The sequence below is a fragment of the Notamacropus eugenii genome, chromosome 1 (genome assembly GCF_028372415.1).
Source record: "Notamacropus eugenii isolate mMacEug1 chromosome 1, mMacEug1.pri_v2, whole genome shotgun sequence".
Classification (NCBI taxonomy): Eukaryota; Metazoa; Chordata; class Mammalia; order Diprotodontia; family Macropodidae; genus Notamacropus; species Notamacropus eugenii.
The window spans coordinates 447,219,394-447,244,667 of record NC_092872.1 but is presented as its reverse complement, the minus strand read 5'-3'; the positions used below and the strand labels follow the sequence as shown (position 1 = coordinate 447,244,667).

The window sequence follows — 25,274 nt, the reverse complement described above, 5'->3', positions numbered from 1 at the left end:
AACCTCACAGCCAAGAATTCCTGGGTTCAAGTCCTGCCTCGGACATATCCTGACTTTGTTACCCTGGCTAAGTCACCTAATGTTTCAGTGCCCTGGGCAAGTTTCTCTTAAAATAAATAGCAAAGCAGATGCCAATCTGCATTAATAGATGTATTTCATCAGGAACTCCCTAACCTAACGGAATCACAAGTTTGATTTCTTTTTTTAATGTTGCAGGATATTTTCCTGGTCAAGGAAAAAATTTTGACCTTTCCATTATCAATGCTGTAGTTTCTTGTGTGCTATATATATGTTTATAAGTAGCTAGGCATTGAGAAACAAATTCGTTCATTGGTTATAGTACTAAGAAACTAATATCGGCCAGAGCCTTAATACCTGTTTTAAATTGTTATATGTTACAGAATTTCACAAACTTATTTGGACAACCTCTAGTGTGCTTGCTTTCTCCAACAACATATCCAAAAGCATTACAAGGTATGTTTTGTAGCAGTATGCATAGGTCTAATTTAAACGGTTTTGTTTTGTTTTGTTTTTTTGCTTTAAATTCTTAAACTTGATTTTCCTCTCTGAGGGACATGTAAATGCACTCATTGATAAAAAACAGATATGTGGCATATGTCAGTCTGGAATTGGCTTAGCAATGTAGCTATTTCCTAAATTTTAGCTCTTTGCTAAAAATAGACTCTTTGGTTCAGAGAGTTCAGCCAGTATTCCAGTTTCAGTATCCTAGTTATCTAATAATATTATTATTAGAAGAAAGATCAACTATTGTTGCATTGTTGTTGTTTTTTTTGCTTCTGTTTTTGAAATTTTCATTGTTTATGGGCTTGTTGTTTATGAGGTGTTTGTTTTGAAATTCAAGAGATTTAACATCTCTTGATGCAACATTTCTCTCATGTAAACTTTTAACTTAAATTTTATCTATGCCTTTTTGTTTTTTATACCAGTCATTTCCAATAAAACCTGACCTGCATTGAACTTTCTCTTGTAGCAAAAATTTAGGCCAAAAAAAAAAAGTGTCTGTCGGTTAATATTATGTTTAACAGCTATAATCCCTTCCATCTCTACTGAAATTACTCAATATACTTGACACACCATTTAAACTATTAAACTGTTTACTTTGGCTTGAAGAAGTTCACCTGGCTCCCATGTTATATGTAGTCAAATTGGCAGAACTTAAAGGAATTTTTGATAAATTTTAAAAAATATTTTTGTTGTAAAGAGAACCTTTCTCTAAGTGTTTTGCCCATTTAATGTATGACTTAGTGAAAATTAGAAACATTCAAATTTATCCACATTTTGTATACACTCTTATATCAGCCAGGACCTTTGAGATCTTATTCCGCTCATTCACTCTAGCACAAGGTGAAATGAGAACAAAACAAAGCTTAATATCACAGAGAGATTTTGAGAACTGTTTTAGCAGGACCTGCACTGTTTCACTATCTCCCTAACTGTGAATAGTGTTGGTGTCTCTCAGTGAGAGATGGCAATTTACTGCTACTTCCCAGCCAGAAGTCCAGTCTGCTGACATAGTTTGACACAGGAAGTGGTGGTCAGCATTTGAATGCCTGAGAGAAGCTGGAGACTTTCACCGTTGTTTTAAGGTAAGTTCTGCTCTTTATTAGAAAAACATGTAGCAGTAACATTCAATAGATTTGTCTAAGCTTCAAATTATCCATCTTACTACATGATAGAACTTACCTTAAAACAATGGTGAAAGTTTCCTACTGGGGACCTGTTACCCTGTTTCTATTACTTCAGTAACATTTTAGTTCAAATAACTCTGCCAAGGTTTAACTTTGTCAGAATTTTTGAAAAGTAATCCACATTTTGAGTTCACGGATCACAGAATTTTAAAGTTGCCAGAGAACTTGGGAGTTCATCTCATTCAACGCTTTCATTCTACATATGAGAAAACAGGCCAAGGGAGATGAAGTGTTTTTCCTAAGGTCACACAAGTTACAGAGGCAGGTTTCAAACAGAGATCTTCTGTCTGATTCCAAATCCAATGCTTTTGCCACTATGGTGTTTTGTTTTTTTTTTTTAAATCATATACTTTATCAAATGACTTTTTATTGAGAAGTCCACAAAAAGGTTTTCAGCCTTCATGAAAGGATGCATACAAATGCTACTAAATGTTGTCTATTTAAATAAAATGGCTTATCCTGCGGTTGGATAAGAAAGGTAAAGTTCAATATCAAAGCATGGAGAAAAAGTCTGCAGACCATGTAGTTTAACGTTGATGAATGTGCACAAACAAGATAGAGAGAATTTACTTAAGGGCCTATTTTGTCATTCTTGTGTGCAAGTGGTCTCCTTTGCCTTGAATGAAAGGATTGAGATCATCTGGATAACACAACCTGGAATTACAGAGAATTGGATGGTCTTCCTGGTTCCTTCTCTCCCAATGCAACCTGTTTCTTATTTCAGATCAGTCTCAACGAGGTAGCCTCTTCACTCTCTTTCTGAACAATCCTCTAATGGCCTTCCTGTTTGTCTCTGGATTGTCAAGCATGCGTAGAGGTCTGTGGGAAAAATGTCAAGAATACCTTCGAAAAATCAACCGGGATATTGCCCAACTGCTGACCCACTCACGTTCCATAGGTATCCTCTTGACACAATTTACCAGAGTTTGGAATGGTGGTTAAATCTCATGATACTTTAATTTTTTTTGACTTTCAAATGGTCGTTTAATATATGTTACAGACAGGAAAATTAAAGTTTTCCCCCAATTTCTTTTTGAGAAATTTTTTTCTAGTCAAACTTTCTTTCAGTATCACTTTTTTATTCTTTTCAGATCAGGCTTTTCTCCAGTTTTTCGGGGATGAATTTCTTCGCTTGCTTCTCACCAGATTTGTCTTCTGTTCAGCTACCATGAGGATGCACAAGATTTTTCGGGTATGCAGGGAAAATAATCACTTGGGCCCAGTTTTAATAAGATTAGGCATGTCAAACTTTGTATCACTAATCTTTGGAAGAAATTAAGTTCTGTGATAAAGTAGTTGAATAGGCTTGACCAAATAAATGGTCACTTGACATGGATACGATTGAGTATAACCTAATATGGTTTCCATATTTAAGTTTAAATTTGAATCTCCATAGTGCTCATGAAGGACTTAAAATCAGTTTGTAAGTAAGCATTTTCTTGATATCCATATATTTTAATGAACAATTATTGTATTTAGGGTATTTTTAATTTACCTAAATTCAGAATTGTTTTATCTCTATTCTAGTTTCTGTACAACTAGTTTCATTTATTTTTGTCATTATACAGTAATCCTAATTGCATACGTACTTTTAAAAAAGTTTCTATGAAAAAAATTCCTATTAAATCACAGGAGTTTTTATAAGGACATAAGAATTGCCCTATTATGCCACTGATATCATCACATGTGAAGAATCTCACCCTACATACTGTTCTTTTTTTTTTATTGTTTATATTTTCCTTATTCCAAAATTTTCTCTCCTTCCCTCTCCTCTCCCTTCCCAAGACGGCATGCAACCTTATAGAAACTCTACATACACTTTCATATTGATATTTTCACACTGGAAATTTTGTAAAGAAGGATTAGGACCAATGGGAAGAACCATGAGAAAGAAGAAATAAGACAAAACAACAAAAAAAGATCAAATAGTATGCTTCAGTGTGTATTCAGATTCCATAGTTCTTTCTCTGGATGTGGATAGTATTTTCCATCATGAATCTTTTGGAGTTGTCTTAGATCCTCTTTCTTAAAAAAAAAAATATTTATTTTTAGTTTTCAATATTTATTTCCATAAGATTTTGAGCTTTAAATTTTCTTCCCCTTCTACTCCTCACCCCTCCCCATGAGGGTGTGCATTCTGATATAGGCTGTACTTATACGTTCATATTAAACATGTTTCACATTAGTCATAATGTAAAGAAGAATTAGAACTAATGGGAGGAACCACCAGAAAGAAGAAATAAAACTAAACAACAAAAGAAAAGAAGAGCAAATAGTGTGCTTTGATCTCCATTCAGAATCTGTATTCCTTTCTCTGGATGTGGGTGGCATTTTTCCATCATGAATCTTTTAGAGTTGTCTTAGATTCTTGCATAGCTGAGAAGAACTAAGTCTATCAAAGTCAGTCATCACATAATGTGGCTAGTACTGTGTATAAAATTCTCCTGGTTCTGCTCATTTCACTCAGCATGAGTTCATATAATTCTTTCTAGGTTTTTCTGAAGTCCACCATTTCTTATAGCACAATAGTGTTCCATTACATTCATATACCACAACTTATTCAGCCATTCCCCAGTTGATAGGCATCTCCTCAATTTCCACTTCTTTGCCACAAAAAGAGCTGCTTTTAATATTTTTGTACATGTAGATCCTTTTCCCACTTGTATGATCTCTTTGAGATACAGGCCTAGAAGTGGTATTGCTGGGTTAAAGGATATGCACAATTTTGTAGCTCTTTGGGCATAGTTCCAAATTGCTCTCTAGAATGGTTGGATCAGCTCACAGCTCCACCAGCAATGAATTAGTGTTCCAGCTCTCCCGCATCTTCTGCAACATTTCTCATTTTCCTGTTTTGTCATGTTAGCCAATCTTATAGTGTGATGTGGTACCTCACAGTTGTTTTGATTTGCATCTCTAATCAATAGTGATTTAGAGCATTTTTTCACGTGACTACAGATAGCTTTAATTTCTTCCTCTGAAAACTTTCTGTTCATATCCTTTGACTATTTATTGGTTGGGGAATGGGGCAGCTAGGTGGTGCAGTGGATGGAGCACCAGTGCAGGAGTCAGGAGGACCTGAGTTCAAATATCACCTCAGACACTTGGCACTCACTAGCTGTGTGACCTTGGGCAAGTCACTTAACCCCAATTGCCTCATCCTGGGTCATCTTCAGTCATCCTGATGAATATCTGGTCACTGGATTCAGATGGCTCTGGAGAAGTGAGGTTGGTGACCTGCACAGCCCTCCCTTACTCAAAACAAAGTCAAGTGCAAGTCTTGGCATTATTTCTCTGATAGCATGGTCTTCTTCGGCAATGAAGAATGAACACACAGTTGGGGAATGACTTGTATTCTTATAAATTTGACTCAGTTCTCTGTATTTTAGAAATGAGGCCTTTATCAGAGACACTGGCTATAAAGTGTTTCCCAGGTTTTTGTTTTCCTTCTAATCTTGGTTGTGTTGGCTTTGTTTGTGCAAAACCCTTTCAATTTAATGCAACCAAAAGCATTCATTTTGCATTTCATAATGTTCTCATCTCGTATTTGGTCATAAATTCTTCCCTTCTCCATATATCTCTCACAGGTATATTATTCCTTGCTCTCCTAGTTTGCTTAGAGTGTCGGCTTTTATGTCTAAATTGTGTCCCCATTTTGACTTTGTTTTGGTATAGGGTATAAGATGTTGATTATGCCTCATTTCTGCCATTTTGTTTTCCAGTTTTCCTAGCAATTTTTATTAAACAGTGAGTTCTTATCCCAGAAGCTGAAGTCTTTGAGTTTATCAGATACGTCCTGTTCTGTCTTGTTCAGAGTCTTTGGGCATCAGCTCCTCTTTTCAGTCTGTTCATCCGTGGAGTTTTGACATGGTTTTGCCACTTTCTAAATCTTTGAATACTAAACATGAGGCCTCAAGCCTTCTGATCCTCCACCTGCATAGTCTCCGTGGATTAAAAAATTTGCCACACCCAATCCCTAATTACTTTTCTCTGTCCCTGGTACTGTAACTGGATGCCTGTTCTAACATCTGTTCTCTCTTTTCCTTCCAGCCTCCACTGCCAAACACTCTAATGCCACAAATACACATTTTTCTAGAGCATGTTTGCATAAGAAAAGTTACTATATAAAAATAAGGTCAGGAGATATATCTAGATCTCCTGATATCGTTATATATATGTATATATATATGCATGTGTGTGTATATATTTTAAATACCCAGTAGTTCTAGATTGGATGTTACTAAAGCTTTTTTTAAAAAAGTAAAAAAGATTTGTTTTAATTAGACAAATCTGCCTTTTCACATAAGAAAAATAAAATCCATTACAAACATAAATAGTCAGTCAATCAAAACAAATTTACACATTGGCCATGTCCCCAAAATGTTTGTCTGATTCTGCAATCTGCATTCACCTCTCTGCCAGGATGTAAGTAATATGTTTTATTATTTAGCCTTTATTATTAGTCTTCTGAAATCGTGTTTGATTATTATGCCGATAAGAGTTCATCATGATAGTATTCCATCACATTTATATATATATATATATATACTCTTGCTTGTGCATCAAATCTCCAGTTTATGGGCAACCTGTCAGATTTTCATTATATCTCACCTCAAAAAGAGCTGCAAGTATTTTTAAACATTCTTACAGTTTGTTTTTCTTAGAACTAATCCCTCCCTTAATCTATTTTTTTCTCTAATTTCCCTTCCTCCTTCTACCCTTTCCTTTGTATTTCTTTGTGGAGTGAAATTTATTTTTGTACCCATTTATATGTGTGTATTCCTCCTTTTTTCAGACAGTTCAGATGAGAGTGAGGTTCAAGTGTCTACCACACCCCTCATCCCCTCCTCCTTATTTGTATAGATGTGTGCCTTTGTACACTGATTATATAAAGATAATTTTCCCTAACCTTCCTTTCCTAATCCCCCTCCTGCCCCCACCCCCTGCACCAGTGTATTCTTTTTCCCTCACTTTTCATTTTTTTATTGAGATCATCAAGACATAACAGGATCACTGCCAGGCCTAAATGAATTCCCTCTGTGACCCCTGATGATGATAGGGTTCTGAGGAAACACATGTGTCATTTCCCCATATTTGAATGTAAGCAGTTTATCCTTGTTTAGTCCTTTATCATAATTCATTCCTGTTTTCATGTCTACCTTTTGTTTCTCTTTGCTCTATTGTTGTAAGTTCAGAGTTTCTCTGCTGCTGTGGGGTTTTCATCAGGATTTCTTGGAAATTCTCTATTTCAATAAGGGTCCATTTTTTTTTTTTCACTTCTTTGTTACAGTTATCCCTTTCACAACGTGGGGATTAGGGGTACAGTGCCCCTTTAAACTGGAAAATCCACATAAAATTTTTTTGGCCTTTTGCATTTCTGATGAGTTTCTAAACTTTTTCTGTGTCGTCTGCTAGCTTTCGTGTGTCATCCGCATCTTCTGCGAAACTCAAAAAATTCCCACTTAATTTCTTGTGCTGACCCATGATATATCGAAACAGTTGTGGGGATAGTCATGATGTGGAAGAAATAGCTGTATACTCATTTTTGCTGGCTAAGTTCTTCTTGTCTGTAAACCCATATCCTTTGCCTTTTGAAATATAGTCTTCTAGGTTCTCCTCTTCTTTATAGTTGTGGCTGCTAAATATTGTGTCATCTTGACCATGGCTCTTCTGTCCTTGAATTCTTTCTGTTCGCCATATTTTTTCTTTGACCTAGAAACTTTGGATTTTGCTATGATTTCCTTAGGGGATTTTCTTTTAAAAGGTGACTAGTGGATTCTTTTTGTTTTCATTTTGCATTCTGCTTCTAAGATATCTGGGCAGGGTTTTTTGTTTTGTTTTTAAAGATTTCTTGAAACAGGTTGTCTAGGTTCTTTTGTTGTTGTTGTTCATGGTATTCATATATCAAATGATTCTTAATTTTTTTATCTCCTCAGTCTGCTTTTCAAGTCATTTGTGTTTGCTTTGAGATACCTTATATTTTGTTCTATGTTTTTCATTCCTTTTATTTTGTATTAATATTTCTTGTTGATTTAGTCCATTCTAATTTTCATGGAATTTGTTGCTTGGGTAAGGTTTTGTACCTCTTGTGCCAAGCTATTAATTCCCCTTCCAATTCTGTCTGTAGCTCCATTTATTTTCCAGTTTTTTCTTCAAATGCTCTCATTTCATTTATAAAAACATTTTTCACTTTTTTTAAAAACTCTTTAATCATCATCTCCAAGAATTCGAGTTGAGTTTGTACCCATGCTTTGTTTTTCCCTAAGGCTTTGCTTGTAGAGGTTTTGAAGTTATTTTCTTCTTCTATGGTCTTAAGTATCCTGCCACCATAATAATTCTTTATGGGAGGATTCTTTTTTTGTTTGTCCATATTTCCAGCCCACTTCATGATCAGGGTTAGACTGGCACTTGTGGAGAGAAGGCCTATCTATTTCTGTTGTTGTGTTCTTGGATTATTGAGTGCTGTGTTATTCTGGAATTTTAGGGACAAGCTGGGGACCTGCACGTTCTCAGTGCTTCCGAAGTTTGTGTAATCAAAGGCAAAGTCTGATTGCTGCCTTCCCCAATCCTTACCCCTGTTGGAACTCTGCTAGTTCCTGACCTGCTTCTGAACAAGAGTAGACTGCTGCTGGATTTAGGCTCTGGCAGCCAGCTGAAAAACTCTGTTGGTTCAGAGTGGCAGAATTGTAGGCTTCCTTTTGATGTGGAATTACTGCCTTGTTATTCTTGTGCAGTCTGGGTTAGATACTAGAAATAGGACTCAGCTCTGCCTTGGGGTCTGATCCACACTTACTTGTTACTTGCTTCTCAACCTTCTCCCTTCATAGTATACCACCTAGGGCCTCCCTACCTAAAAGTACTATCCTTTTGTGCAGATCCCTTTCTCACTACTCTCTGGATCTGTGACTCAGAACTGGGTAGTAGGTGAAAAACTTGTTTCTGTTGCAGTACCCTGGTATAGTTCTGTATCCCCCTCTTGCCCTGTGCCTAGTCTCTCCCTAGGCACCAGAAAGCTCCGTGTGTTGTGTGTTCCTGGCCTGACATTGTCCCCAGTGTCTGCAGACTTCCCTGTCTTTCTCCCTGTGTTGAGCTGTGCTACACAAATGAATCACTGTGACTTTTCCTAGATTTCCCCATCAGAATTCTGTCTGCTGTATTTTTTAGATCTGTTTAGAGAATTGTGGAAGGAAGCTCACTACACTACTTTCCTAACATTCCACCATCTTGGCTCTGCAACTCTGTCTTGGCTTTCTAAGATAATCTAGTTGCTTTTTTCCAGGCCTAGCTTGGTCCATGATCTTTTCTGGACTGGGAACAATTGGCTATATTCACTCTGACAATGTTACCAAAGATATGATAGAAGAACATGATTGAATCCCTTGATGTTATCCTTAAAGATTTAGAGACATACCCTCAAAACATCCTAGTTTCTTCTGAGTATCGCATTATGTTTCTGTTATCTACGAATTTAACTGAACCTTTTAAAAATCTATTTTATATTTAAAATTTTCCACTACTTCTTGTAGTAATTGGTTCCATAAATTTATGTCTAGTTTATAAACTGTCTTTTTTTTTTTGTCCTAAACTTCTCTCCAGACTTCAAGGAATTACCATGTATTTCAGATGTTTTGAACAAGGTTGTAGTTACCTTACCCATATCGTTCATAATTTCTTATGCTTAAATGGAAAAGTACTGAATCATTGTAGTCCATCCTCATATAATAATGATTATTCCCTCAGTCATTTGGTTTTTGTTCTCTAATTCTAACTTTCTTGAGCTGTTGAGATTAGATTGTAGTTTTATATAAGAAAAAGTTAATGTTTTCTCTTTTGTTTCCAGTACCCTTTTGAAGAGGCAGTGTGCCAGCAGTAAACAGAAGGCTAGCATTGGAGTCAAGAAAATCTGGGTTCAGTTCCTTGCTGTGACACAAACTATCTATATGGCTATGAGCTAGTTAGTCCCTTAACCTCCCAGAGTCCTAGGCAACTCTCTAAATAAGTTAAAGATTGTCATTAGTGGAGGGAGTTTCCACATGGGTTATTTCCTATACAGATGAAATCACAGGTCCAGAAAAACAGAATATGAAGTATCATCCAAAAGAGTTTCCTACAAGATAACATTTTTTTGGCCTAAGTTTTTGTTGGGCAACATTCTACAGTGTCTCGTGGATCCCTTTCTTGGGTTACAAGTGATACCTAAAGTTCCATAATTCTGACTTTAATTAGGATTATTTTTAGCCATGTGAAAATATTTGTATTTGCTCCTCATAAATTTCATTTGCCATTTTTATGACCATTCACACAGCCACAAAATATTTTTCTGCATCTTCTCTTTATTTATTTGGCATTTGAAATGTTAAAAAAAAACCTGGTTTCATTTGTATACAGGACCAGATTTACCTCTAGGTAGAATAGGTGGCCTTCAGTGTAGTTGGGGTTGAGGTACACCATTATCTTTTAAAACATTGATCTATCAATAGTTGCAATATCTCTGATATATTCCTTGATAAAAATATATTTAGAACCCATTCCACTTGATTGCAACAATCTTTTGATCCCCAAGTATAGCTTTTATGTAACGATCATGAAGTTACTCTACTGATTCTCTTGCTAGCTCTCTTCAATGTGTTAAAAAACATTAATAAGTTCTTTAGAGTTCTTTGTAGGATACTTATCCTATATTTTTGGTTTGTCAGATTTCTGGGTAACAAGTTGTTATATAGTAGATTACTACTTGAACCCAAAAACCATATATGACACTGGGTATATACTGCCTCCAAAGGTTGTAATTTTAACTGTTAAATGCAGTTCTGGTATGGGTTTGCAAGACTCATATTGATGACATTGGAGTTTTAAAACTTGTTCAGCTTACTATCTTAGTACCTGGTTCTTCACCCTTCCTATTCTAGTCACTGGCTTTTTAGGACAGAAAAATGGGGCTTTTCTTAAGGTAATATTATCAACCCTCCTTTCTTCTCTCTGTATGTTTTTCCATGGGCAATATTTTGCCCGACTTCAACAAGCATTTCTACGTAGATGATTCCCAGATCTTTCTGGCTAGTGTCCTGCCTTTTCTATCAGGTTTTAGGACTGTATACTATAGAATATTACAGTAGCTTTGTGACTGGTTTTTCATTTCTTCAGTCCATCTTACATGACTCGCCTAGTTTAAATTCTTTAAAAGAAAGTTCTGGTTATGTCATTTCCCTTCTCCAGGAGGTTAGTGTCTTGCCATTGCCTACAAAATAAAATCCAAACTCCTCAAGCTAAGGTTCTTCATGATCTAGCCCAGTCTTCATTTTCCAGTCATATTACCTTCTGCTACTTCCCTGCACTGCAGCACAACCAAACAACTGTTCAAATTCTCCCCTTCCTTCAAGAGTTTGCTGACACACAACCTCTTCAGTCAGACAATCAAATGTTATCTCTTATAAATCCCTGTAGTACTTGATGCTGCTTTTAATTGTATTCTTTGATGTATTAGTATTATTATTATTTGGCTACTTGTCATATCTTCCCTACTGTAGAAATTATAAACACTTTGAAGAGAGAGATTGTCTTGTTCATCTTTGTATCTCTTGATATCTTGTTAAATGGTAGAGGCAGATAAGCTATTAAATGGATGCATGCATGAATGAATAATAGGTATCAGGAACATTTACCTATATACATATATATATGGGAAGATGAAGTGCAATTTATTGTCCTAAACATGAAATGCAGTCATTTATATTAATTAATTTTTGTGTGTGATCTCTTTATTGGACATAAAATTTTACTCCTCTACTTTGTCTAGCAGGAAACCCGAAATTATCCAGAAACATATCCTCAGCTGCCAAGGGATGAAACAGTTGAAAACCCTCATCTTCAGAAGCACATTTTGGAACTGGCATCTATCCTGGATGTGCGAAATGTGTTCTTTGAGAATACTATAGATGACTATTAATTGAACTCTTGTTGAAACTGTGTTTCATTAGCCACAGATTTTAAATGGTGCAGTTTTTTAATGTGATGATACATAGTGGCATTAAATTTTTATTTTTAAATTTAGGACCACCATTTTACAGACAACTCAAAATAATATTCTTCTGACAGATAGGGTAACTTTTGTAATCCAATCTTTGCGATCTTTTAAAAGCTAGAATAACCCTGAAAGTTTTTGTTGTTGTTGTTGTTGTTATTTAGGGGTTGAAGAGTTCCAGCTCCAACAACTGGTCCTAAATTCAAACATAGTGACCACTCTCACCCAGAGAAGAATAAATCATTTATTTTTGTATGATGAGAAAAATCCAACAGTGATATTTTAACCTGAAAAGTCTGGATTTGGAAAAATATAAAATTGTTCACAAAGATGAACCCAATCAACTTACACCAATACTAGAAAAAAACAAAAGCATAGCCCTTCCATAACACTTGTTTTCACTCAATATCTTTATTTAAAGAGGAAAAATGGCTGATTCTTTGAGTTTGTATGAATTTGTCTCCTTTAGTCATTCACTTTCTCCAAATATCTTCAGATTTTTAGATTCCATGAATGATTTGCTGCTGAGTTTGAATTTTTCTTGAAAATTTAAGGTGGTACATGACAATGTATTAGAGTTAATGCATCTTTTTCTGTTTTCACATGTACATATTTGTCTTGTTTTCTAGCTATTTCTCATATTGCCAGTCATTTGAGAACCACATCTGTATTTCAATCTGAATAACAAACCCTCTTTAGCAGAATGTCATGGTTATTGGCTCCATAGCACATTGCCATCAGCAGAAAAATGTAAATTTAAACTCTTTAACTAACAGGACCAAATTTGTAAACTGAGTTTTTATCTGTGATATCTCTAGCCACATGGGTGCAAGTAGAAAAAGACTGAAGTTTTAATTATGTCTGTGCCCAGCTCTGAATCTGTGTGGTTTCAAGTATAAAGCTGTCATTACTTTTGGAGATAAGGAAGAAGGGAGAAAAACTGGATGTGGGAAAATTAGTGTTTGGTATAAATGGGATCTTTTATATCCACACACACTTTTTTGTTGTTGGGGGAAGGTAGCTGAAGAGGGTTTGGTTTTCCTTCTGTTATGCTGTTCATTTTTCTATTGACACCAGCAAGGAATCGTTCTTTTTTCTTTTTTTTTTTTTTACCTCATTGGGTTTGAATGGAGCTCTCCTAATGTATTCTTTTGATTATACTATGTTCTGAGTCTAAAAGCATATGACAGAAAATCTATCAGCCAAAATGCCTATTAACCTTATTATCTGGATAGACCTAGTGCCATCTCCCTCTGCCTAGAATTAAACAAATCAAGTGATTACTTTTGTTACTTATACCCTAAAGGAAAATTTACTTTGGTCTTATTCACCTTGTTTAGAGCCATGCCACAATTTGTTTGTGTTAATCTGTTTTAGATTCCTCAGATAGTAATTCTAATTTGCTGATTTCTTCTTTGAAATATTGAAGGATTAGTTAATAGTTATAAAACTTTAGCATTTTAAAATGTATGAAGACAAATTATTTTGAAGAAAGAATTCAGTGTTTAGTGAATCCCTTTTCCTTCTCAGACATGGAGGACTTTTTTTCAGTAACTGATTCCGTTTTGTAATGCTTTTCAGCCTGGCACTACGAACTTAGAAACAGGATGGCATTGGTCCCTTGAACTCAATTCAGTGATTTAAAAAAAACAAACTTCTGAGACACAAATATCTTTAACACATTTTCCATATTGGCATGGTTTGAAAGGCAGTCTACACAGAGAAGTATTCTATGTTTGGTATGTATATGAAGAACACTAAACTCAGAGCCAGGAGCCTGAACTTCCAGGGTCATGCCTTTGGTTAACTTTGAGACCAATCATAAAATCTGATTTGTACCTCAAGAGTCATTTAGTCCAACCCATGCCTGAAAAAGAATTTTCTTTACAGTTTCCCCAACAAGTAATGATCTGATCTTTACTTGAGGACCTCTGGTGACACTAAACCAACTACCTCCGGAGGCAAACTCATCCTGCTTTTGGACTGCTCTTACTTTTAGAAAGTATTCCTTTATATAAAGCCTAAATATGTCTCTACAAATTCCACTTAATGCTCCTAATTATGCCCAGTAAAGTTGGGTAGAACAAAACTAACAAACCCTTGAAAACTGGCTGTCAGTTTCCCCCAAAGAAGTCTCTTCTCCAAGCTAAACCCAGGTCTTCATCTAGCACACTGTAAACATCCTTTCACCGTGCCATTCACCCTCCTCTAGCTGTACTCCAGCTTGTCAATATCCTGCATAAAATGTTGTGCCTGGAACTCAGTACATGCACACTGCCAAGGGCAGAGTCCATCATTCTGCATACTGTGCTGCTTTTAATGCAATCCAGAGATTGTAACATTTTTATTTTTATTTTTTTTTCGTTGCCTTGTCATGGTATTGACTCACATTGAGATTGAGCTTTCAGTCACTTCTCCCAAGCCTAAGTTTCTTCTTTAAAATGGAGTTGTAAAATGGAGGTTTCTTCCAGCACTATAATTCTAAGACATTAGTTATTCATTTCAAAAGAGAGTGATTTTCTGAGGAAATATTTGTGATTTAAATGCGTACATACTACCTTTCATGCTCTAAAAGCAGCCCAAGCCCTTGTTGAGCTAAAAATCTCCAGACAGGGTCAATAACCAAGCAGTAAGAATTGCTTTGTCTCATCATGTTTGTTCTAACAAAGACTGATGCACAGTTTTGCTCCTTGGGCTAACTCCTTTGCTTCTTTGTAGCAGTTATGTTAACAGATCGTGAGAGAAAAGAATAGAAACATACTAAAAACAAAATCAGGGCTCCACAAAGCAAATTTCAAGCACAACAGTTTTATTATACTAATTTTCATAATAATTATAGTAATAATGATATTTGTATGGTATTTTCAATTAATTAGCAATCACATTTTATCCTCATAACTCTGAGGCAAATAAGATATGTATTATTCCTGGTTTTCCAAGTAAAGAAACTGGACCCCAGAGTCTTTGATACTCATTTAAAATCACAAACATTGTAAGTAATAGAGCTAGGTCCAAAGGCTAGGACATGCTAATTATCACCCCAGCATTTTTTCCACTAGACCAAACACTTCTATAATGTCTTTTTTAAGTTTTTTTTAAAGCAGTTTTTAGCTGTGGCATTTCCTTTAGAACATGTAACATTAGAGGTTTTTTTTTTTGTCAAATTGCACAAAAGAGTTTGTCATATTCAAAAACAGTTGTGTGAAATTGGGAAACTGAAAATTACGCACACATGAGTAAATTTTTAGTTTTTTTACTTAGGATTAAAATGACATACTTAAAATTACATGGATTTATTTTTAGCAGGGCTATGTTCCTTCTTGAAGTGTATTTCCTAAAAAAAGAAGGGGGTACCCCCAAGAACTTGAAATTAACAATTGAAAAAGCACAGCACATTTGACCTTTTTGTACCTTCCATAAGTTTTACCAAGCTGAAACACTTAAAGACTGTAGATGTAAAATACCATGCAGTCCTGAGTCCCAATCACTTTCTTTTTCATGGGATTCATTTCTCATTTTCTTCTTATGTTTTAATTTCCTGAAATAGATAAGAATTATACCATATTTGTGTGGCACTAATAGAAGGAGCATACTTGGTTTGGAGTGGGTCCTGTGGATAGATCAGTAACTGAACTTTCTCAACCAGTTCTTTCCTGGCATACATCTGCCCCTGACAGTTATGCCCTGCTTACTATGAGTTAGTTATTTTCTGTCTAGTTGATTGCCATTAGAGAATGGATTAAATTGTATTGACATAATTTGTGGGAGAACTGGCACCAAAGCTGCATGCAGCCAATACTGGTCAGAATAAAATGTGTTCCATTCAGTTCATCAGAAATTTATATATACTTACTCTGTGTAGCCCAACTCAGTTCCAGGATTTGAAAGCATAATGAGTATAGGACAGTGATAGCTGGAGATGCATGGCACTTCTCTGTGGTTGGTTCCTGCCATTGTACCAACAACTGATTTAGGGTGAACCCAAGGTACTTTGACTTTGATATGAATGATATCATAGGGCTTTCTTATTAGTTGGTTATGGCATGTTGGGTGTGTTTGTATGTGTGTATGTGTGTATGCAGTCATTTGTTGGGAAAGTAAGCAGTATCCTTTTGAGGGACTGTGATTCTATGGTTGCCTTTATTTATTTTAAAATTCTTTTTCTTGTAATGGTATATACGTATATATATTTTTGTGATGCTTGATGCAATCTCGTGTGTGTACATGTATGTATATGTGTATATATTTGTAAATACATTGGTATGAAATGATACAGTATGTGTATATTATATACAACATGGCTATTGTGGCATGAATTTATTTCGTTCATTGAGGACATCAGAGTGGCATCATTCATGCTGGTCTCATAAAGGCTATGGCTATATCCCTTTCAGGAGCCTCTGTTTTGAGGGGCTTCTGTTTGGGTCAATAATTTGGAAATTAAAATTAGAACCTGACAATCTCAGCAAGAGAGCCAGTCTTTCACACTTTGGAAATCATCAGAAATTCTTATTTAAGTTCTTGATAAATTTGTGAAATAAACATATGAAGACTGGGTATATGAAATGAAGATTCATATCTTAAATGGGGGCACTTGCTGGTACTGTATTAGTCTCTTATTTCTTGATCTGGAGTAGAGTATCATTTTGTACTTAGTAGGTTATCCATTAGGGACTAATTATAGGAGTATAGATAACATTTGATTTCATCATAAACCAAGATGAACAGATGAATATGAAAGGTCACCTGTCCTTTAAAAAAGGAAAAATTATTTCCCAATTGCACTGAAACCTGATATTGGATTTAATTTTTTCTTCATTCCTGTGGTTTGTTTTTACCTGTGTGTGTCTTTGTGAGGCAGGGGAAAGGGCATTTATTAACTTCAAGTTTCTGCTGTCCTTGAGGGATCCCCAGAAAAAGTACTTAAGGTGGTGAGCTGCAGTTTCACCACTCTGCTTGTTCTGAAGCAGTGTTTGTTGGATATACCCATCTTGACGTTTTTCATTGTAGATCCTTCTGATTAAAGCAAAAATAGCAATTGAGTACCAATTTTGAGTTGGTATTAGGATTAGGTGGCACAATGCTAGTCTCCAGTGATTAGAAAGAATCAATATAAAAGTTGGTTTCTCTGTGAAGTTTTAGTACCTTCATTTGGATGACAAGCTGAGAGTTGAAACAGGGTCCCCCTGGTGTTAGGTATGTAGTATCCTTTATACTGCTCTTGATAACCATCAGGAACTAAAGAGAGAAAAAAACAAGTCCCCCACCAAGAATAGGGAATACCTTTGTGAGCCTACACCAATTTTAGGCCTTGGAATACAGTTGGACTTGCAGTGTTGAGTTACTTAGAAGATAACACCATCTTTAGATAGCATGCATATTTGCATGGGGTAATTCAAGTGATGCTCAATATTTGTTTTGCATTTGGGGTGCCTTCACTGCAGAAATTAGACTAGTAATTTTTACAAAATAAAATATCAGTCAACCTCCTTTTTTGATTGAAATAATATTTGTTTCCAAAATTGTCATCCTTGATTTTTTTTGCTGTACTAATAGAACAGCCAAAATTTTGTAACATTTTCAGTTGTAGAATATAATTGAAAGATTCAAATATTTAGCAGTTTTTGTTAATAAAAGAATTTTAGAATTTGACATGCCTGCAAATTAGTGCAAATATCTATAATGTTTAATTCACATTGTGTTCTATAAGAAAAAGTAAGTCACTCGAATTAGATACCAAAAAAATGGGTGTTATTTTATTTAGCTTCAAGAAAATGGTACATCTTCAGTTTGGGTTTTCATTTGAGGACAGTAGCTAGAAAAAGTACTGGCTAGGTAGGCTGATAATTCCTATTGTGATATATTCCTTGGCCCAAAAGTTGGAAGGTCAATTATTATTTTTTGCATTTAGTAGAACACAGATTTAAAATCTATAACCTGAGAAAACAAGACTTTCTTTTCTAATTATACTTTTCTGTACTTTTATAAACTGGTACTTTGTAAATGTAGGTGCTGTTTCCCCCATTACCTCCCACATACTGTGATTCTTCTTTCCTTTTCACCAGTTCTTCCTACAGTAGAGTTAAAAACCTGAAAATCATAATGTCCCCTGGCCTCATTAGGGTTTATATGCATAAAATTGTTGTAGGATGGGGAAGGCTGTGTGTGCACATGTGTGTATGTAAATAAAATCAGTTACCTACTGAGAAGCAAGGAAAAGAGTAATAAGAAAAAGTATGGGGAAAATATCTTACAAAAATAAAAATATTTTAAATTAAGTAGGACTGATTTTCTGCATTATTGAAACATTTTCTTTGAAAATGTACATATGAAACACGTTTATGGTTTTGATTATTATGATTATTTTTCACTTTTAAATTGCTGTATAATACTGAATTTGTTAGTGTTTCCATTTCTACTTGACAATGTTACCTGAACACTTGATTGAATTATCATTATAAAATTTCATATGTTTTCTTTTGTTATCAGCTTGATAAGCAGTGACATTTTTAAAACACAAGATGTTTGCATAGTAGAGTCTTCTCTTCCTATAAATATATTACATCATGCCTGTTGTAAAAGCCAGATACAGTTCTTTAAAGCTATTTTTGGTGTGGGGACTAATTTTAAGTTGGGAATTTTTTTCTTTGTTTACTGGACATGGTTGATATCTTAAGATAGTAACTGGTCTTACATAGAAAGAGTAAAAGACATTGAGGAATGTATAATTAGGCCCCTTAAGATATTATACCATGGTGGGCAGGGGGCAGGGAAGTTGGGGTTAACTCTGTTCACTACACCACCTTCCTGCCCCATGATATTATACCATTTTCAAAGTGAGATTGTAGAGAATTTATGGAGAATTAGGCATTGTTCCTCGAAGTTAGATCTTAAACTGTTAGTTTTTTTCACCATGCTATTTTCCATTTTCTTTTAGGGCTGTTCTGAATTCTCTTCTTTCCCAGTGTTTGAAAACTTCAGAAATTTAAACCTTCTTAAATATACTGATAATAGGCAGGCATTTAAATATCTGTGTTGATAACCCCAGATAAGATAATCCAGAATACAGAAGACCATTTTGTTAAAATAAATAAATTTACCCAATATGTCCTCTACCTTTTCTTCCTTAAGAGCATATTAAAGGAATCCCAAAAACTGTTTAGGGAGAGATAATGGAAACAATATCTAAGACTAGGATAGCAAGAAAGTAGGGTTTTTCTTTTTAGTTTTCCTGATTCCAAAAGGCTTTATGCTTTTGACTATTTATTATGTTGTCATTATGTAGAATTGCTTATTTATGCCTCTTGTGTAATATTTTAGAATTCTTTTTCATAGCTTTTTACATTGAGCTGAATGTATTCTTTACAGAGTCACTTACACTCTCCTGCCTGGCTCCCTGGGTGTTTTTTGTTCCCATTGATTTTGCTATTTAGCAGTAATCCATTTTGAAGAGAAAGAATAACTTATATTTCTACCTATAATGCTTTGAGATTTATGAAGCACTTTCCTCACAACAACTCTATGAAGTAAGTAGTGTAGTTATTAAATCCATTTTACATATGAGGAAACAGGATCAGAAATTTTGAAAGTTGTTAGAGTTGACATAGAAGGACCTTAAGTAACAGGAACATAGACTCTGAAACATTGTGTTCTTTTCTTCACCATTTATTTCACCATTTTAGGGAGCTTCCTTGGGGGGACCTTTCTCTATCAGTGCACATGAGCATCTGCTTTGTAGTTTATAGTCTGAAAAAAATTACCTTCAGCAATGAAAGGTTAACAGCTGGCCTGAGGTTACTCAAAATATATGAGGCAGATCTTGAACCCAAGGAGTCCTCACTCTGAGTCTAGCTCTTGTCCATCTTGCCAGGTCTTTCCTTAAATCTTTATGTTTTCACTGTGGAGATGACAAGTGAAGCAAGCTGTCACACGTACTTGGGTTATCTACCTTCATCTTGGTGATTGGGTCTAATCAGTTGTCTAGAACCTAATGTTTTAAGGAATCAGGCATAGTTTAAAACTATTGATTATGGTAAATTCAGGCATTGTTAATTATTATCCCTTATATTTGCATAGTACTTGATGGTTTTCAAACTACTTTCACATACATTATCTCACTGAACCTCATAACAACCCTCTTGAGTTAAGTAAGGCCAATATTATCTGTATTTTTGAGGTAAGGAAACAAGTTCAGAGATATCTTGACTTTGTCCAAGATCACAAATGTAATAAGTGACAGAACAAGAGACTTGAACAGTGGTCAACAGAGTCGACAGGGAATAATTGAGTGAGATTTTACCTCATTCATGTTAAACTGACATTAAAGCTCAAGATAGCCATGTGATGACTAAAAATATAGACACATCTTTTTTTTATGGAAATTATTGTGAACTCTTTTACATACTGTGGTTGTTAGGCAGTAATACACATTTTTTGTTTATATACATAAAATTATATTTGGAAATCATAATACCTTGATTTCCTAGTGATGTGACTTTTTTTTTTTTACTGTGGCAAATACTTGTCTATAACTGAAATGTTACTGAATTGTGAAACAAGTTATAAGGATTATACATACACCTGTATATCTTTTAGGAGCTCTCCAGAAGAGACTGAAGCACAAAAATTTCACATGTTTCAATCCTTTTCTAAGTGCTGCAAGTCTGTAGTGCATATGATGTAACTGTAAGTGTAAGAACCTACTTAGCATTCACAGTCTCTGTAATCTTTGATACATTGTCTTGTTTGCCCATTTGTGTTCAGACTTAAGGGATTATGCATTTTTTAAAAAAGACTTGAAAATCAAGCCCATCAACTTAGTCCTATCAGGTGGCAGTTATCTGGTTACATTCATTTCACAATGTGTTGTCAATAGATTCAATTTTGAGGGAATATTTGCTACCAGTAACTAATTAAGAAAATGTTGCTTTGTCAGTACCAGTTCATACATTTGACATGAAAATCTGACACCTTACATTTGTGATATTGTATAGGCCTTGTCTGTTGATGCATCTCAGTTGCTTAAGCCATACTCTTAACAAATGTCTCCAGTTTGTTTCATCCCATCAGATAAACTTTTCCAGCTCTTGAGTCTGTTGCTATTGCTATTTCGTAGTCCATGCTTCAGTCCTTTCACCATTGTACTTTAGTAAATGAACTCAAAAGTAAAACACTGTGATTCTGCAGAGCTAATGGCAGCAGGACCATGTCTTTCCTGGATTTTGTTCTTCTGAAAAGCACCTGTCACATTCAGGGTGCCTGAAAAAAGTTAAGTATCGTGCTGTTTATATTGCATTGAATAGCAAGATTATGGAAGGTTTGATTTTTGCTGTCAGTGTACTAAAGCTGTTTTCTCATTGATAAATGTTCTCTAGGAATGTGACTACCTTCATCATTTGTGAACTATTATTGTACATGAATTTTGTATCTGGAATCCACACGTATATTATGTGTACTATCAATATAAAAATAAACATATTTGCTTAAAGTGTTGGTGCTGTGTCAGTGTTGAAGACACCATGGTTCTGAGCATTTTATTTAATTTAGATTCTTGAAAAGAGCTGTAATTTCATTTCCAGTAGATATTCTTTCTACTGAGAGATTCCCCCTCACACACACATATACACATTAATACATGGTTTCGTAAATTGCTGTGGCCAAAAAAAATAAATAATTCCTTGGTGGCCAGCCTTCTCTTTTTTAATTAATTTGTTTTCAGTTTTGTACAATCACTTCCATAAGTCTTAGATTTTGTCACCCTCCTTCCCTGTCCTTGCCTTCCCAAGACAGCATGCGATCTTATATGGGTTTCCACACATACATTCTTATTAAACACATTTTCACATTAGTTATGTTGATGGAAGAATTAAAATGAATGGGAAAAACCACAAGAAAACCCAAACAAAACAAAATATAACACAAGAGAAAATGTTTTGCTTCATTCTGCTTTCCAATTCCATAATTCTTCCTCTGGATGTGGATGGCATTTTGGCTCGAGTCCTTTGGAATGTTTTAGGTCTTTGCATTGCTGTGAAGGGCTAAGTCTACCAGAAAAATTCCTTGCACACTGGGGTTGTTACTGTGTATAATGATCTCCTGGTTCTGCACCTTGCACTCAGCATCAGTTCATTGTAAGTCCTTCCAGGCCTCTCTGAAGTCTTCCTGTTTGTTTCCTATATCAGACTTTTCTTAATGACACTCTTAGCACTTAGCTAGCTGGTGCCTGGTGCCATGGTATCAAAAAAGGCATCTTTTGCTAGACTAATGTTGAAAACCATTCTAGCTTAACATGTTTTGAGATTGCATTCTGTGGATGTCATCTTCAACAATCCAGAGTTATAAACAATTTAGCTGACACCCTAATTCCTCTCTCCTTCCCCCATAAAATAAAACAATAAAAGAGAGACTTTGAGGGTCAGTGGCTAGAGTTGACCTTAGACTCAGAACCTTCAAGTCTTCTCCCTACACTGACTATATGTCCCTAGGTAAATCACTTAACCTTGTTTTTCAGTGCCTTAGGCAACACTCTCAGATTCTAAGTTGGAAACTAACCTACCAGTCCGCATCTAGGGAGGAAATTGGTTATCTAAGATAAGTTTGCTAAAGAGGTGCCGATCTGATTGGTAAAAGGAGTTTCCTCACTGGAAACTCTTATGCCAATGATGGGACACTTTCTTTCCCCTACATGATAAACACAAAATGTCGTAAATATCAACATAAATGCTATAGGAGCCAATGTCTGTTGAACTCACTCTCCAAAGTCTGCTAGACCCCGTTTCCTCCCCCAGCCTCAGAGTTGTGATACTGTTTTTGACTTACTTTGGCTATCTCCTTTGCCCCATCTTCTACCTGGCATCATAATCCTACCTGTGTGTTGAGGCTAGGTAGACAGTGGAGAGAATGTTGGACTTGGAGCGAGGACGAGCGGAGTTAAAGTTCTGTGTCTGGCAATAAAGAGCTGCATAACCTTGGTCCAGGTCATCCATGACCTTAACCTCTGTGTCAGTTTCCTTGTTTGTAAACTGGGGATGAAAGTATCAGCTACTGCAGACTTGTAGCAAATGAAACAGTTTATGTAAAATGCTTTGCAAACCTTGTAGTGAATGCACTCATTTACATTGACATCTCATTAGACTGAAAGTTTCTTGAAGGTCGATCTTTTTCACCTTTGCCAGTTGGTACTCAGTAAATATTTATTGAATTAATCGTTCTCTGTCCGTATGTTCAGAGGGAGGCAAATGTGGAATTCATTCACACTGAGTGTTATTTATGCCAAGAACTCTTAGCTTACCATCTCAGGCAGGCCTTGGAGTAGAACAATTTCGGTATAAATAGGGTGGGTGGAACGGATAGTACTGATGTGTAAATATTTATATATTTTGTTTTTATATCACCTTCACTTGTGAAGAAGTCCTTCTTCCCTCCCCTCCCCAAGGAAACATTCCTTGTCAGAAAGCATAAAAAAGTCGGCCGCACTCGCCAGCACTCCAGCCACCGGAGGAGGGCGGAGGTGTTTCCCCCTTCCTCGTGGGTTGGGTGGCGCAGTAAGGCGGTTCCGTTAACCCTGCCGTGACCGTGGAGAGTTTCCTCGGGTCGGCTCGCTTCACCGATGCGGTTTAGTTGCCCTGCTCGAATTCTTCGCGTTCATTGTTCCTACTGAACTGCAATACGTTTTGTCGATGTCTTTTGACATCGCCTTCATTTTCAAAATGATTTCTCTTAGCTACCCGGGCAGAGATCCAACCCTGCCCACCGGAAACTAGAGGAAAGCAGTAGCTCTCCCAAGCCAGCCATGGGCTGCCTGGTGGTGCTGCGCATTGCCAAGCGAGCTCTGGCACGCTCAGCCCACCGCTTTCCTCCGCAGGCGTGTGGGAGTGCCGGGCCCCACTTTTCCCTCCTCTGGTCCCATTTTACACCTAGGAAAACCAAACTGCAGCGCCAGGTCGCGGCGTTCGAAGCCTGGAGCTCTCGGCCCAGGCAGCGGCCTTTCCTTCCCTCCGAGGCGCGTCACCGGCACGGCCGGTAATGTCCCCCGACACCCATGCGCTGACGTGGCCCGGCCAGCCCGCACACGCACGCGCCTGGTCGCTCCGCCGGGAGCGTTCCCGTTTAACAGTCCTCGCCAGGCTCGCGCCGCGGTCAAGACAGGGAAAAAAAAAAGGTGTCGAGGGCAAAAGAAGAGAACGGGCTCAGCCTCGGAGCGGGTTGGTAACGCATGCGCAGAGCTCTCGAGGCGCTCCCGGGCCGTCACAGTCACTTCCGGCGCCGCCTGCTGCGCTTCCGGGTCCGGGGCTGCCGTCGGCTCAGAGTTGCTGCTGACGCCTCCGTCGGGGCGCTGGGGACTGGGTTCCGGAAGTTGCGGTAGTCGCCACCCCCCCTCCTCTCCTCCTGGGAGACAGGGGTTTGGGCCGAGTCGGGGCGAGCCACAGGTGCGCGGGCCCAGAGCAGGAGCCCCCGGTCAGGCTGGGTGCCCGCGGCAAGCGGGCGGTCTGAGGGATCCCCCCCGGAGAAGACCCCGAGCTGAGTACCGGGAGCCCTCCGGGGCCGCCCAGCTCCCCGCCCCCCGCCCGTCCCTGCCCAGTGCTGGGAGCCGGAGGGGGGTGGTCTGCCCGCGGCTCTAGAAGGAGGCCCCTCCTGGGAGTCCGGGGGACTAGATCGCAGAGCCGGCCCCGCCGCCGCCTCCCGGGGTCACCCTGGGCAAGTCCCTTCCCCTTCTCGGGTCTCAGTCTCCCAGCCTGTTAAATGGCGGGGGCGGGGTGGGCTCGGCGGTGTGGAGGGACCGTCAGGCTCTCGCCATCGTGCGGAGACCGAGTATGTTTGTCCGGAGACAGCGGGCTGTACCGAAACTAGTGGTGGGTCTGCTGTCAGGAGACCTGGCCCTATTCCAGACTCTCGCCCCTTCCTCTCCCGTCCTGTGCACAGGGGGAAGATTGGAGTAGACTGGTTAGGGGGCCTCTTCCAGCCCTCTCTTGTGAACTGAGGTGGCACGGCCTCTTGAGAGAGGAGGGCGGAAAAGATGCGAGAGCCCCAGAAGTGCAGATGTCAACAGTTCATGCCCACTGGGGGTATTCCCGTTCAGACTTGAGGCTTCATTAAATTGAGGTTGCAGTTCCCAGAGGCATTCTACGTGTGAGCCTGGGGGAGAAGGCAGACCAGCTGCAGCAGGCAGCATAATCAGCTTGTTAAATGACCTTTGTGACTTGTCAGAACAAACTAGGAAGTATGTCCTGGCCGGCCGATTCTACCTGATTTCATTTCTGTGTTTTTCTTTTGGTAATCCCTTCCCTTTTCCTCCTCCTCCTCTTTTCCTTTGAAATAGAATGAGGAACTGACAACAGTGTAGTGCAGTAAAAAGAACAGTGGGTTTCAAATCATAAGATTTAGCATTGAGTCCTGAAACTTTTGCTTACTAGCTATGTGGCTTTGGATATGTTACCTCCTGGGGCTCAGTTTCTTTAGCTGTAAAATGAGGATGTCGGGCCTTGATGAACCATGACAGCCTTAAGTTCTGTGATCCTATGGAAAATAAAGTTAATATTTTTTGACCA

General features: G+C 37.5%; 2 protein-coding genes across 8 annotated transcripts in view; both read left to right on the top strand.

Moving 5' to 3' along the window:
• SCAI (suppressor of cancer cell invasion) overlaps positions 1-21,214 on the top strand; it is a 204,543-nt gene extending 183,329 nt beyond the window's left edge. For 3 of the 6 annotated variants that reach the window (XM_072631895.1, XM_072631900.1, XM_072631899.1), the window contains 4 exons: positions 402-474; positions 2,434-2,607; positions 2,801-2,901; positions 11,503-21,214. In XM_072631895.1, the coding sequence (XP_072487996.1) occupies positions 402-474; positions 2,434-2,607; positions 2,801-2,901; positions 11,503-11,652 (498 nt within the window). In that variant the 3' untranslated portion in view covers positions 11,653-21,214. The other 3 variants (XM_072631896.1, XM_072631897.1, XR_011972109.1) reach the window with 3 other exon arrangements.
• Positions 18,216-25,274, top strand: part of GOLGA1 (golgin A1) — a 65,166-nt gene continuing 58,107 nt past the window's right edge. The window contains exon 1 of one of the 2 annotated variants that reach the window (XM_072631894.1): positions 18,216-24,155. The gene's annotated coding sequence lies outside the window, so the exon portion shown is untranslated. The remainder of the gene's footprint in view (positions 24,156-25,274) is intronic. The other variant, XM_072631891.1, reaches the window with a different exon arrangement.